At 37.6% G+C, this 13,427-nt stretch overlaps 2 protein-coding genes across 3 annotated transcripts in view; one reads left to right on the forward strand and one right to left on the reverse strand.

Annotated features, from left to right (window-relative positions):
• LOC127868416 (putative proline-rich protein 21) overlaps nucleotides 1-13,427 on the reverse strand; it is a 408,141-nt gene that overhangs the window by 222,720 nt on the left and 171,994 nt on the right. The window lies entirely within an intron of this gene.
• The window catches only part of LOC127868397 (integrator complex subunit 1-like), a 200,146-nt gene that overhangs the window by 91,809 nt on the left and 94,910 nt on the right, over nucleotides 1-13,427 (forward strand). Inside the window, exons 21-23 of the mRNA XM_052410148.1 lie at nucleotides 462-611; nucleotides 2,078-2,239; nucleotides 9,056-9,160. Of these exons, the coding sequence (XP_052266108.1) occupies nucleotides 462-611; nucleotides 2,078-2,239; nucleotides 9,056-9,160 (417 nt within the window). The remainder of the gene's footprint in view (nucleotides 1-461; nucleotides 612-2,077; nucleotides 2,240-9,055; nucleotides 9,161-13,427) is intronic.

Below are 13,427 nucleotides of genomic sequence, written 5' to 3' on the forward strand. Positions count from 1 at the left end.
ACTTTTCTTAGCCTTTTATGGCAATACTTATGTATGAAAACATTAGATTTAATAAGAAAAATTAAGAAAAATAATTTCCCCAATAATGCTTTTGTCGATGAAAATTCTTTCCAATTTGAAAGATTTTGCGACTAGAAAATCCCAATTGTGCTAGGTACTTTTTCCAAAAATAGACAGAAAAAGGCCTGTCAGAGAAATATGGGGTAGGAAAGTCGAGGTTATCTAATTGTCCTTCTGAAAGTAAAATTTCCTCTCTAAATGGGAATCCTCTCTAAACCAGAATTTCCTTTCGGTCCTGGGATTGTCCAGTTTAGAGGGGTTCCACTGTATATACATAGATGTGTTCCATCAAAACTTCATTTGAGATTGCACATGGGGTCAAGCTCATTTTTACAAAACATAGTATAATGTAGTATAATGTGGGGCTATCATGTGAGGTGTGATTTGTGGCTATGTTGCAGAAGTTGCGCAAGCAGCAGCAGTTTTTGCGGCGGCTGCAGTGGCTGGTACACGAGGGTGGTGCAAACAGCTCCACCATGCAGGAAGTGATGGACTACTTCCTCAAGAGGCTTGCCTCCATGCAGGCTGCCAGTCGCGCCCTGGCAGTCAAGGTACGCACACATTGCCTCCATGCAGGCTGCCAGTGGCTCCCTCACTGTCAAGGTACTCACACATTGCCTCCATGCAGGCTGCCAGTAGCTCCCTCCCTGTCAAGGTACTCACACATTGCCTCCATGCAGGCTGCCAATAGCTCCCTCCCTGTCAAGGTACTCACACATTGCCTCAATGCAGGCTGCCAGTAGCTCCCTCCCTGTCAAGGTACTTGCACATTGCCTCCATGCAGGCTGCCAGTAGCTCCCTCCCTGTCAAGGTACTCACACATTGCCTCCATGCAGGCTGCCAGTAGCTCCCTCCCTGTCAAGGTACTCACACATTGCCTCCATGCAGGCTGCCAGTAGCTCCCTCCCTGTCAAGGTACTCACACATTGCCTCCATGCAGGCTGCCAGTAGCTCCCTCCCTGTCAAGGTGTGTACACATTGCCACCATGCAGGCTGCCAGTCGTGCCCTGGCATGCCAGTAGCTCCCTCCCTGTCAAGGTACTCACACATTGCCTCCATGCAGGCTGCCAGTAGCTCCCTCCCTGTCAAGGTACTCACACATTGCCTCCATGCAGGCTGCCAGTAGCTCCCTCCCTGTCAAGGTATGCACACATTGCCTCAGTGCAGGCTTCCAGTTGTGCCTTTGCTGTCAGGGTACATTTACATTGCCTCCATGCAGGTTGCCAGTGGCTCCCTCACTGTCAAGGTACTCACACATTGCCTCCATGCAGGCTGCCAGTGGCTCCCTCACTGTCAAGGTACTCACACATTGCCAGCATGCAGGCTGCATATCACTCGTTCCCTGCAGGCTGCCAGTGGCTCCCTCACTGTCAAGATATTCACACATTGCCTCCATGCACGCTGCCAGTGGTTGCCTCACTGTCAAGGTAGGCACACATTGCCTTCATGCCAGCTTCCAGTCGTGTTTTCCTGTTAAGGTATGCAAACATTGTCTCAATCAGGCTGCCAGTCTCTCCATCACTGTCAAGTTATGCGCTCATTTTCTAGATGCAGGCTGCCAGTTGCTCCCTCGCTGTCAAGGTACACACACATTGATTTTCATTGTTGTTTGAGTATGCTTTGCACAATGTTTGAGGTCTTCACAAGTTGATGTTTTTCCAATCATTTCAGATTATACCTAAAGTGTCAATAGTTTATTTATGTTAGCAGCCAATTGAAACAGTCAATGATGAACATAAAATATCTTGATGTTTATTATCCATTATTACATTTACAAAATAAATACACTTATTCAATGTGCAATATATGGGTTGCAATGCGAGTTATGTTTGTTGTTTTGTTTACCAGCATACCTTCATGATCTTGATTGTTTGTTCTGATTGTTCGCTTTTGGAATTGAAATAAGTGCATGACTGATAAGTTTACGAGATAACATATTGCACATTAAACAGTGCTTAGTTAAAACAATATTTTCAGTAGAGAAGTATTGTAATAAGTAATTACATTCAATATGCAGGGCCTGTCACTGATAATCTCCAAGTCTGAGTTGTCCCCAAGTGAGGAGAGTCTGTGTGAGATTACAGACGAGGAACCAGCACATTCCTGGTTACTTAAACAGCTGCCATCATTACCTATGTTCCCAAGTGTCAAAGAAAAGATTTGTCTAGCTCTCAGACAGGTATGTATGTTTCCAAGTGTCAAAGAGAAGATGTCTACCAGTGCGACTTGTATCTATGTTTCCAGATGAAGAATTTTTTAACTTTTATGAGCTTAAACAAACTTATTTCTGATTAAAAGCACTGAATGACAATTCTATACTTTATAAGTCGTACAACTAGACAATCTCCATAGGAAAGGCTATATGAACAGAGCCGTACGGCTAGACAGTCTTCATAGGAAAAAAGCTATTTAAGCTATTAAACAATGTAAAACCTGTTCAAGTCTTTTTTATTAACCCTTACAATGCGGGAACCGAATTTTTAAGGCCTTTGCAAACAGTTTGGATCCAGATGAGACGCCACAGAACGTGGCGTCTCATCAGGATCCAAACTGTTTGCTATTCTGATAGTATTCTTTGAAAAAAAATCGAAGAAAATGCGAATTTTATAAATTCAGCAGACGACATTTTAGCAGACGACAAATTTCCCAGCATGCAAAGGGTTAAAGTCAAATGCATGCTATATTTGTTATAAACATACATATGATATACGCTCAACAAAAGTTTAATGATCACTACACTACACTACACACCTGGCGTGTTTAATAGTCCCTATTAAAGCAATATAGTATAACACATGCGAAAGGTGCTTTTACCTATAAATATATATAAAAATATGTTTACTATTATTATAAAAAGCTTCTACAACAGTGTAATGAGATATAATAAAACACGTAAAGGTTAATTCAAGTATACATAAGGTGAAATTGGCTGAATTTAAATTTTCAAAAACAATTTTTTTGATCGGTTTAGACAGTTTTATTTTTATTTTTTTGGTAGACTGCTCACTTTTCATGCTTTTATTTTTATTTTTATTTAACCCCCCAACTCATTTTTTTGAAAAATTTCCCGTAAAACAAATAAAATTAAAATGCTGGCCTAAGGCATGTATATTTCAAAGTGTCAGAGAGAAGATATCTCTAGCACTCAAACAGGTTCCAAATGACAAAGAGAAATTATATCCAGCTCTAAGAAATGTGTTATGTTACCCAATGCTACAGAGGAGATTTTTCTTGCATGCAGACCTTTCAGAGAAAAGATACTCAGATAGTTATTTTCCCAAAGTCATAGCGAAGATAGGTATTGCTCTAAGACAAGTATATTCCCATTTGTTAAAGAGAATATATGTATAGCTCTCAGACAGGTATATTCCCACTTGTTAAAGAGAAGATAGGTAAAGCTCTCAGACAAGTATATTCCCAATTGTTTAAGAGAAGATATTTGAAGCTCTCAGAGAGGCATATTCACAATTTAAAGAAAAGATTTGTAAAGCTCTCAGACAGGTATATTCCCAATTGTTAAAGAGAAGATATGTATATCTCTCAGACAAGTATATTCCCAATTGTTAAAGAGAAGATATGTATATCTCTCAGACAGGTATATTCCCATTTGTTAAAGAGAAGATATGTATATCTCTCAGACAGGTATATTCCCATTTGTTAAAGAGAAGATATGTATATCTCTCAGACAGGTATATTCCCATTTGTTAAAGAGAAGATATGTATATCTCTCAGACAAGTATATTCCCAATTGTTAAGGAGAAGATATGTATATCTCTCAGACAGGTATATTCCTAATTGTTAAAGTGAAGATATGTAAAGCTCTCAGACAGGTATATTCCCATTTGTTAAAGAGAAGATATTTAAAGTTCTCAGACAGGTATATTCCCAATTGTTAAAGAGAAGATATGTAAAGTTCTCAGACAGGTATATTCCCATTTGTTAAAGTGAAGATATGTAAAGTTCTCAGACAGGTATATTCCTAATTGTTAAAGAGAAGATATCTATATCTCTCAGACAGGTATATTCCCATTTGTTAAAGAGAAGATATCTATATCTCTCAGACAGGTATATTCCCAATTGTTAAAGTGAAGATATGTAAAGCTCTCAGACAAGTATATTCCTAATTCTTAAAGAGAAGATATGTATAGCTCTCAGACAGGTATATTCCCAATTGTTAAAGAGAAGATATGTAAAGTTCTCAGACAGGTATATTCCCAATTGTTAAAGAGAAGATATTTAAAGTTTTCAGACAGGTATATTTCCCAATTGCTAACGAGAAGATATGTAAATCACACAGTTATGTTCCCAAAGCCATAGGGAAGATAGGTATTGCTCTAAGACAAGTATATTCCAATTGTTAAAGAGAAGATATGTAAAGCTCTCAGACAAGTATATTCCCATTTGTTAAATAGAAGATATTTGAAGCTCTCAGAGAGGCATATTCACAATTTAAAGAGAAGATTTGTAAAGCTCTCAGACAGGTATATTCCCATTTGTTAAAGAGAAGATATCTATATCTCTCAGACAGGTATATTCCCAATTGTTAAAGAGAAAATATCTATATCTCTCAGACAGGTATATTCCCAATTGTTAAAGAGAAGATATGTATAGCTCTCAGACAGGTATATTCCCAATTGTTAAAGAGAAGATATGTATAGCTCTCAGACAGGTATATTCCCAATTGTTAAAGAGAAGATATGTAAAGCTCTCAGACAAGTATATTCCCAATTATTAAAGAGAAGATATGTAAAGTTCTCAGACAGGTATATTCCCAATTGTTAAAGAGAAGATATGTATAGCTCTCAGACAGGTATATTCCCAATTGTTAAAGAGAAGATATGTAAAGTTCTCAGACAGGTATATTCCCAATTGTTAAAGAGAAGATATTTAAAGTTCTCAGACAGGTATATTTCCCAATTGCTAACGAGAAGATATGTAAATCACACAGTTATGTTCCCAAAGCCATAGGGAAGATATGTATGGCTCTAAGACAAGTATATTCCAATTGTTAAAGAGAAGATATGTATGGCTCTAAGACAAGTATATTCCAATTGTTAAAGAGAAGATATGTAAAGCTCTCAGACAAGTATATTCCAATTGTTAAAGAGAAGATATGTAAAGCTCTCAGACAGGTTTATTCCAATTGTTAAAGAGAAGATATGTAAAGCTTTCAAAACAGGTATATTCCAATTGTTAAAGAGAAGATATGTATAGCTCTCAGACTGGTATGTTCCCTAGTGTTAAAGAAAATATATGCATTGCACTCAGACAGGTATATTTCCAAGTGTCAAAATGAAGAGATGTTAAGCTCTCAGACAGGTATATTTCAAATTTTGTAAGAGAAGATATGTATTTGGCCCAGACTTGTATAGTTTAAAGTATTAAATAAAAGATATGTATTGGACTTAGGCAGGTATATTTCCAAGTATCAAAGGACAGATACATGTTTAACTGAGACAGGTATGTAATACTCTGACATGTTCCCATGTTCCCAAGTGTGGACTAGTTTATATGTTTAACACTCAAGACATTTTCTCCATGGTGAAATAGATCATTTGTTTAGGACTCAGACATTTCCATAAGTGTGAAAGGGATCTTGAGTTTAACTGTCAGACATGTTCCCAAATGTGAATGAGATGATAAATGTTGCCCTCAGACATTTTCCAAGTGTGAAAGAGATGGTAAAGTTTTGTCCTTAGACATGTCTCCAAGTGTGAAAGAGATATGTGTTGCCCTCAGACATTCAAGTGTGAAAGAGATGGTAAGTTTCGCCCTCAGATGTTTTCCAAATGTGAAAGAGATGATAAGTGTAACCTACGGACATGTTCCACATGAAAAAGAGATTTTTGCCCTCAGCTATTTTCCATTTGTGAAAGAAAGTGTAACCTTTAGGCATTTTCCAAATGTAAAAGAGATGGTAAGTTTTGCCCTGGGATGTTTTCCAAGTGTAAAAGAGATGATAAGTGTTACTTACAGACATTTTCTGTATGTGAAAGAGATGGTACGTTTTGCACTCAGAAATTACCCTAGTGTAAAAGAGATGGTAAGTTTTGTTCTCAGACATTGTCCAAATATGAAAGAGATTATAAGTGTTGCTTACAGACATTTTCCAAATGTGAAAGAGATGAAAAGTGTTTCTTTCAGACATTTTCTATATGTGAAAGAGATGGGACATTTTGCCCTCAGACATTTTCCAAATGTTAAAGAGATGATAAGTGTAACCTTAAGACATGTTCCACGTGAAAAAGAGATGATAAGTGTCAGGCCTTGAAGAATTTTTCCAGAGCCACTCGCCATGAGCCACTCGCCCTGCATGGCGAGTATGCCTGACAATCCACTTGTCCTTCACTTTAATCTACTCGCCCTGCATTTAAAAAGAAAATATATCTATATTTATAGTTATGATCAACCAGAACCTTTTTAACCTACATAACATAGTGACACTAAACTGCAAACAAATTAACTACATTATCTGATGGATTTTATTTGCTTTCCTTACGTTTTCTGCACCTGTTTCCTTTTCTCAATACTTTCCGCTTCTCGTTTTGATGACCTTTCTTTCTGTTCTTTGTCTCCACCACCTTGCAGATATTTTAAAATAGAACCCTTTTCCATGCCAAGTTTTAATATTTCAGACGAACTTTTCCTGAAAGACACGCTTGATTGACAAATGGTTACAATATGGTAAATTTGGCTGAGACTTCTGATCACGAATTATTCTGTTTATTAATAATTATTGTTTCTATTTATTTTTAATTAAATATAAGAAGTATTATAATTAACCAGTTATGTATTATTTTTTTATTGATATTTACATTAAAATGAAATTTTATTCTTCACGGAATGACCAATATATTTAACTGTTTTTTTTTCACTTTTAATCGATTAGCTAAGAGCACTGACACCTACCAAAAGAGCGCATCCGATTTCAAGCATTATTTTTACTGTGACCGTGACGTCATTTTTTATTGTCAAAACGAAAATGCAGTTTCTTTGTGTACTAAACCTATTTTTTGTTCGTTCGAAAAATTGTTCGCAATTTGGATCGATGTGGCAGGAGTTCTGGAACTGAATTTATATTTCTCAACTTGAAAAACAGCACTCGCCCGGTCGGTCGAGTATTTAACAAACTTTACTCGCCCGACAGTCAACTTCACTCGCATATGCGAGCGGTCGAGTGGATTCGTCAAGGCCTGAGTGTAACCTATAGACATTTCCGAAATTTGAAAGAGATGATAAGTGTAACCTACAGATATATTCCAAGATTGAAAGAGATGGTAGGTTTTGCCCTTAGACATGTCTCCAAGTGTGAAAGAGATGATACATGTTGCCCTCAGACATTCAAGTGTGAAAGAGATGGTTAGTGTAACATATAGACATGTTCGACGTGAAAAAGAGATGATAAGTGTAACGTGTAGACATTTCCCAAATGTGAAAGAGATAATAAGTGTAACCTACAGACATTTCCCAAGGGTGAAAGAGATGGTAAGTGTAACTTGCAGACATTTTGCAAGTGTGAAAGAGATGGTAAGTATAACCTACAGACATGTTCCAAAGTTTGAAAAAGATAAGTGTAACCTACAGAGATTATATGTGATATGTTTACCACTAAGGCATGTTACCAAGTGAGAAAGAGATTATATGTGATACGTTTTATTCTCAGACATGTTTCCAAATGTTAAAGAGATAATATTTTAAACACTCAGACATTTGTCCAAGTGTGAAAGATATCAAAATGATGTTTCAAAGTGTGAAGAGATAATACATGAAACACTCAGACATGTTAACAAGTGAGCAAGAAAAGTGTTTTAAAGATGACAATTCTAACCCTCAGACATGTCCCAGTGTGAAGGGGATGATTAATATAGCACTGAGTCATGCTACCAAATGAGGAACAGATGATTGATATAGCACTGAGACATGCTACCAAATGAGGAACAGATGATTAATATAGCACTGAGACATGCTACCAAATGAGGAACAGGTGATAAATATAGCACTGAGACATGCTACCAAATGAGGAACAGATAATAGATTAATATAGCCTGAGACATGCTACCAAATGAGGAACAGATTATAGATTAATATAGCACTGAGACGTGCTACCAAATTAGGAACAGATGATTAACATAGCACTGAGACATTCTACCAAATGAGGAACATATGATAATATAGCACTGAGACATGCTACCAAATGAGGAACAGATGATTATTATAGCACTGGGACATGTTACCAAATGAGGAACAGATAATAGATTAATATAGCACTGAGACATGCTACCAAATGAGGAACAGATGATTAATATAGCACTTAGACATTCTACAAAAAGAGGAACAGATAATAGATTAATATAGCACTGAGACATGCTACCAAATGAGGACCAGATAATAGATTAATATAGCACTGAGACATGCTACCAAACGAGGAACAAATAATAGATTAATATAGCACTGAGACATGCTACCAAATGAGGAACAGATAATAGATTAATATAGCACTGAGACATGCTACCAAATGAGGAACAGATGATTAATATAGCACTGAGACATGCTACCAAATGAGGAACAGATAATATATTAATATAGCACTGAGACATGCTACCAAATGAGGAACAGATGATTAATATAGCACTTAGACATTCTACAAAAAGAGGAACAGATAATAGATTAACATAGCACTGAGACATGCTACCAAATGAGGAACAGATGATTAATATAGCACTGAGACATGCTACCAAATGAGAAACAGATAATATGTCATATGTTAAACATAGGGGATGATTAATATAGCACTGAGACATGCTACCAAATGAGGAATAGATAATATGTCATATGTTAAACATAGGGGATAATTAACATAGCACTGAGACATGCTACCAAATGAAGAACAGATAATATGTGATATGTTAAACCATTATTCCATTTACTTTAAATTGATATACATTGGTGAAAAAAATACAAACAAGAACCAAATGTGTGTTGTGTTTATTTGCAGGCTATCCAGATTGAGTGTGACTGCAGCTTGGTAAGCGTGTATGTGATCTTCCTGTCTAAACACAGTGACGGGCTCGCTCTGCAGAATCTTGACAGCCTGGCTCTGGTATGTACTCACTTATGGATAGTCTGACTGTGGTTTGTACTCACTTATGGATAGTCTGACTGTGGTATGTACTCATATATGGATAGTCTGACTGTGGTATGTACTCACTTATGGATAGTCTGACTGTGGTATGTACTCACTTATGGATAGTCTGGATGTGGTATGTACTCATATATGGATAGTCTGGCTCTGGTATGTACTCACTTATGGATAGTCTGACTGTGGTTTGTACTCACTTATGGATAGTCTGGATGTGGTATGTACTCACTTATGGATAGTCTGCCTGTGGTATGTACTCACTTATGGATAGTCTGGATGTGGTATGTACTCACTTATGGATAGTCTGGCTGTGGTATGTACTCACTTATGGATAGTCTGGATGTGGTATGTACTCACTTATGTATAGTCTGGATGTGGTATGTACTCACTTATGGATAGTCTGGATGTGGTATGTACTCACATATGGATAGTCTGACTCTGGTTTGTACTCACTTATGGATAGTCTGACTGTGGTTTGTACTCACTTATGGTTAGTCTGGATGTGGTATGTACTCATATATGGATAGTCTGGCTCTGGTATGTACTCACTTATGGTTAGTCTGGCTATGGTATGTACTCACATATAGATAGTCTGGCTGTGGTATGTACTCACATATGGATAGTCTAGCTGTGGTATGTAATCACATATGGATAGTCTGACTGTGGTTCGTACTCACTTATGGATAGTCTGGATGTGGTTTGTACTCACTTATGGATAGTCTGGATGTGGTATGTACTCACTTATGGATAGTCTGGATGTGGTATGTACTCACTTATGGATAGTCTGGATGTGGTATGTACTCACTTATGGATAGTCTGACTCTGGTATGTACTCACTTATGGATAGTCTGGATGTGGTATGTACTCACTTATGGATAGTCTGGATGTGGTATGTACTCACTTATGGATATTCTGACTCTGGTATGTACTCACTTATGGATAGTCTGGATGTGGTATGTACTCATGTATGGAAAATCTGGCTCAGGTATGTACTCACATGTGGATAGTCTGGCTCTGGTATGTACTCACATATGGATAGTCTGGCTGTGGTAATGTTTCTCACATACGGATAGTCTAGCTGTGGTATGTACTCACTTATGGATAGTCTGACTGTGGTTTGTACTCACTTATGGATAGTCTGGATGTGGTATGTACTCACTTATGGATAGTCTTGCTGTGGTATGTACTCACTTATGGATAGTCTGGATGTGGTATGTACTCACTTATGGATAGTCTGACTCTGGTATGTACTCACTTATGGATAGTCTGGATGTTGTATGTACTCACTTATGGATAGTCTGACTCTGGTATGTACTCACTTATGGATAGTCTGGATGTGGTATGTACTCATATATAGATAATCTGGCTCAGGTATGTACTCACATGTGGATAGTCTGGATGTGGTATGTACCCACATGTGGATAGTTTGGCTGTGGTATGTACTCACATAGGGATAGTCTGGATGTGGTATGTACTCACATACGGATAGTCTAGCTGTGGTATGTACTCACATATGGATAGTCTAGCTGTGGTATGTACTCACATACGGATACTCTGGCTGTGGTATGTACTCACATATGGAAAGTCTAGCTGTGGTATGTACTTGCATATGGATAGTCTTGATGTGGTATGTACTCACATGTGGATAGTCTGGCTCTGGTATGTACTCACATATGGATAGTATGTCTGTGGTATGTTCTCACATATGGATAGTGTGGATGTGGTATGTACTCACATATTTATAGTCTGGATGTGGTATGTACTCACGTATGGATAGTCTAGCTGTTGTATGTACTCACATATGGATTGTCTGGCTCTGGAATGTACTCACATATGGATAGTCTGGCAGTGGTATGTACTCACATATGCATAGTCAGGCTGTGGTATGTACTCACATATGGATAGTATGGATGTGATATGTACTCACATATGGATAGTCTAGCTGTGGTATGCACTCACAGTATGGATAGTCTAGCTGTGGTATGTACTCACATATGGATAGTCTGGCTCTGGAATGTACTCACATATGGATAGTCTGGCTGTGGTTTGTACTCACATATGGATAGTCTGGCTGTGGTATGTACTCACATATGGATAGTCTAGCTGTGGTATGTACTCACATATGGATAGTCTAGCTTTGGTATGTACTCACATATGGATAGTCTGGCTCTGGTATGTACTCACATATGGATAGTCTAGCTGTGGTATGAACTCACATATGGATACACTGTAACTCCAATATAACGCGCTCGGTTATAACGCTGAATCCAATATAACGCGGGGGGTGCTTGGATCCCATTTTTTCTCCAACCTTCCATTTGATTTCTGATTCAAATCCGTATTATGCAACTTCATGTATTTTCAGACAATTCAAAGATGGCGGCAATCACATGTTGATGGCTTTTTTCTACCGTCAGTTGAACCGATTATAATCGCTTCGAGGTTAAACAACACCGACAGCTAATTGGTGTTAATCTGTTGTGTAATGTCAATAAAGGTGTGAAAAACTCGCTTGTCAGTGTTTATTACATGTATTCCTCATCAGAGCGGTTCGGTGCGATAATTTTCATAAGTTAAGTGCAAGCAGGATAGTTATACAATTAAAGTTATTCAAAACGATTAAAACATTCTTACTTTGATATTGTTGCAGTTTGACTATATTAAATGAGCGGCTGTGAAATATACTGCCCATTGTATAAAACAACTTTTTCTGTAATTTTATTATCATTCTAGTATTATGTCATTTAATCTTTCAGTTCGTGTATGAGAAATTAAATAATCCAGACTATTTATTTAGATGCGATTGCAGTGTACCGGTAATTGTTAACAGAGTTTCACTCTCATTTTTGCGCGGTATCAGAAAGTCCCCGGGAAACACGTTTTTTGCATGCGTATGACGCAAAAAAACATTTCTTTGCATCGTATTGCATTCAATCTAAATTTAAAGTCGCTCATCCAATGAAAGCTCTGCCCCATAATGCACTGTACTCGTAACACTTATGAAAATGGCATATGCGTACGGTTGTGTTTACGAATTTCTTAAACATATATCGTCATTAATGTTCAAAGATTATTATTTTTTAAGTTATGTTGCAATTTTATTGGATTATCGGATAAATGTGCACATAAGAAAAGCGGTATGTATACTGTTATCGATACGATTCGGTTTATAGGCATGTATTTGCAGATGACAACACAGCATGGCAATATACATGACCTATATTATAGGCTATACTATACCTGTTTTTTTATAGCGCACTGCAGTAAATGAGCTCAAAACTTATAACGTGGATCTGTTTATAATGCTGTTTCGCGGCTTGGACCCCATTGACCGCGCTATATTGGATTGACAGTGTAGTCTGGATCTGATATGTACTCACTTATGGATAGTCTGGCTGTGGTATGTACTCACATATGGATAGTCTGGCTGTGGTATGTAATCACATATGGATAAACTGGCTGTGGTTTGTACTCACAAATGGATAGTCTAGCTGTGGTATGTACTCACATATGGATAGTCTAGCTGTGGTATGTACTCACATATGGATAGTGTAGATGTGGTCTGTACTCACATATGGATTGTCTGGTTCTGGTATGAACTTACATATGTATAGACTGGCTGTGGTTTGTACTCACATATGGATAGACTGGCTGTGGTATGTACTCACATATGGAAAGTCTAGCTGTGGTATGTACTCACATATGGATAGTCTAGCTGTGGTATGTACTCACATATGGATAGTCTAGCTGTGATATGTACTCGCATATGAATAGTCTAGCTGTGATATGTACTCACATATGGATAGTCTGGATGTGGTATGTACTCACATATGAATAGTCTGGCTGTGATATGTACTCACATATGGATAGTCTGGATGTGGTATGTACTCACATATGGATAGTCTGGATGTGGTATGTACTCACATATGGATAGTCTAGCTGTGATATGTACTCACATATGTATAGTCTAGCTGTGATATGTACTCACATATGGATAGTCTGGATGTGGTATGTACTCACATATGAATAGTCTGGCTGTGGTATGTACTCACATATAGATAGTCAGGCTGTGGTATGTACTCACATATGGATATTTTAGCTTTGGTATGTACTCACATATGGATAGTCTAGCTGTGGTATGTAATCACATATGGATAGTTTCGCTGTTGTATGTACTCACATATGGATAGTCTAGATGTTGTATATACTCACATACAGATAGTCTAGC

The sequence above is a fragment of the Dreissena polymorpha genome, chromosome 2 (assembly GCF_020536995.1).
Source record: "Dreissena polymorpha isolate Duluth1 chromosome 2, UMN_Dpol_1.0, whole genome shotgun sequence".
NCBI lineage: Eukaryota > Metazoa > Mollusca > Bivalvia > Myida > Dreissenidae > Dreissena > Dreissena polymorpha.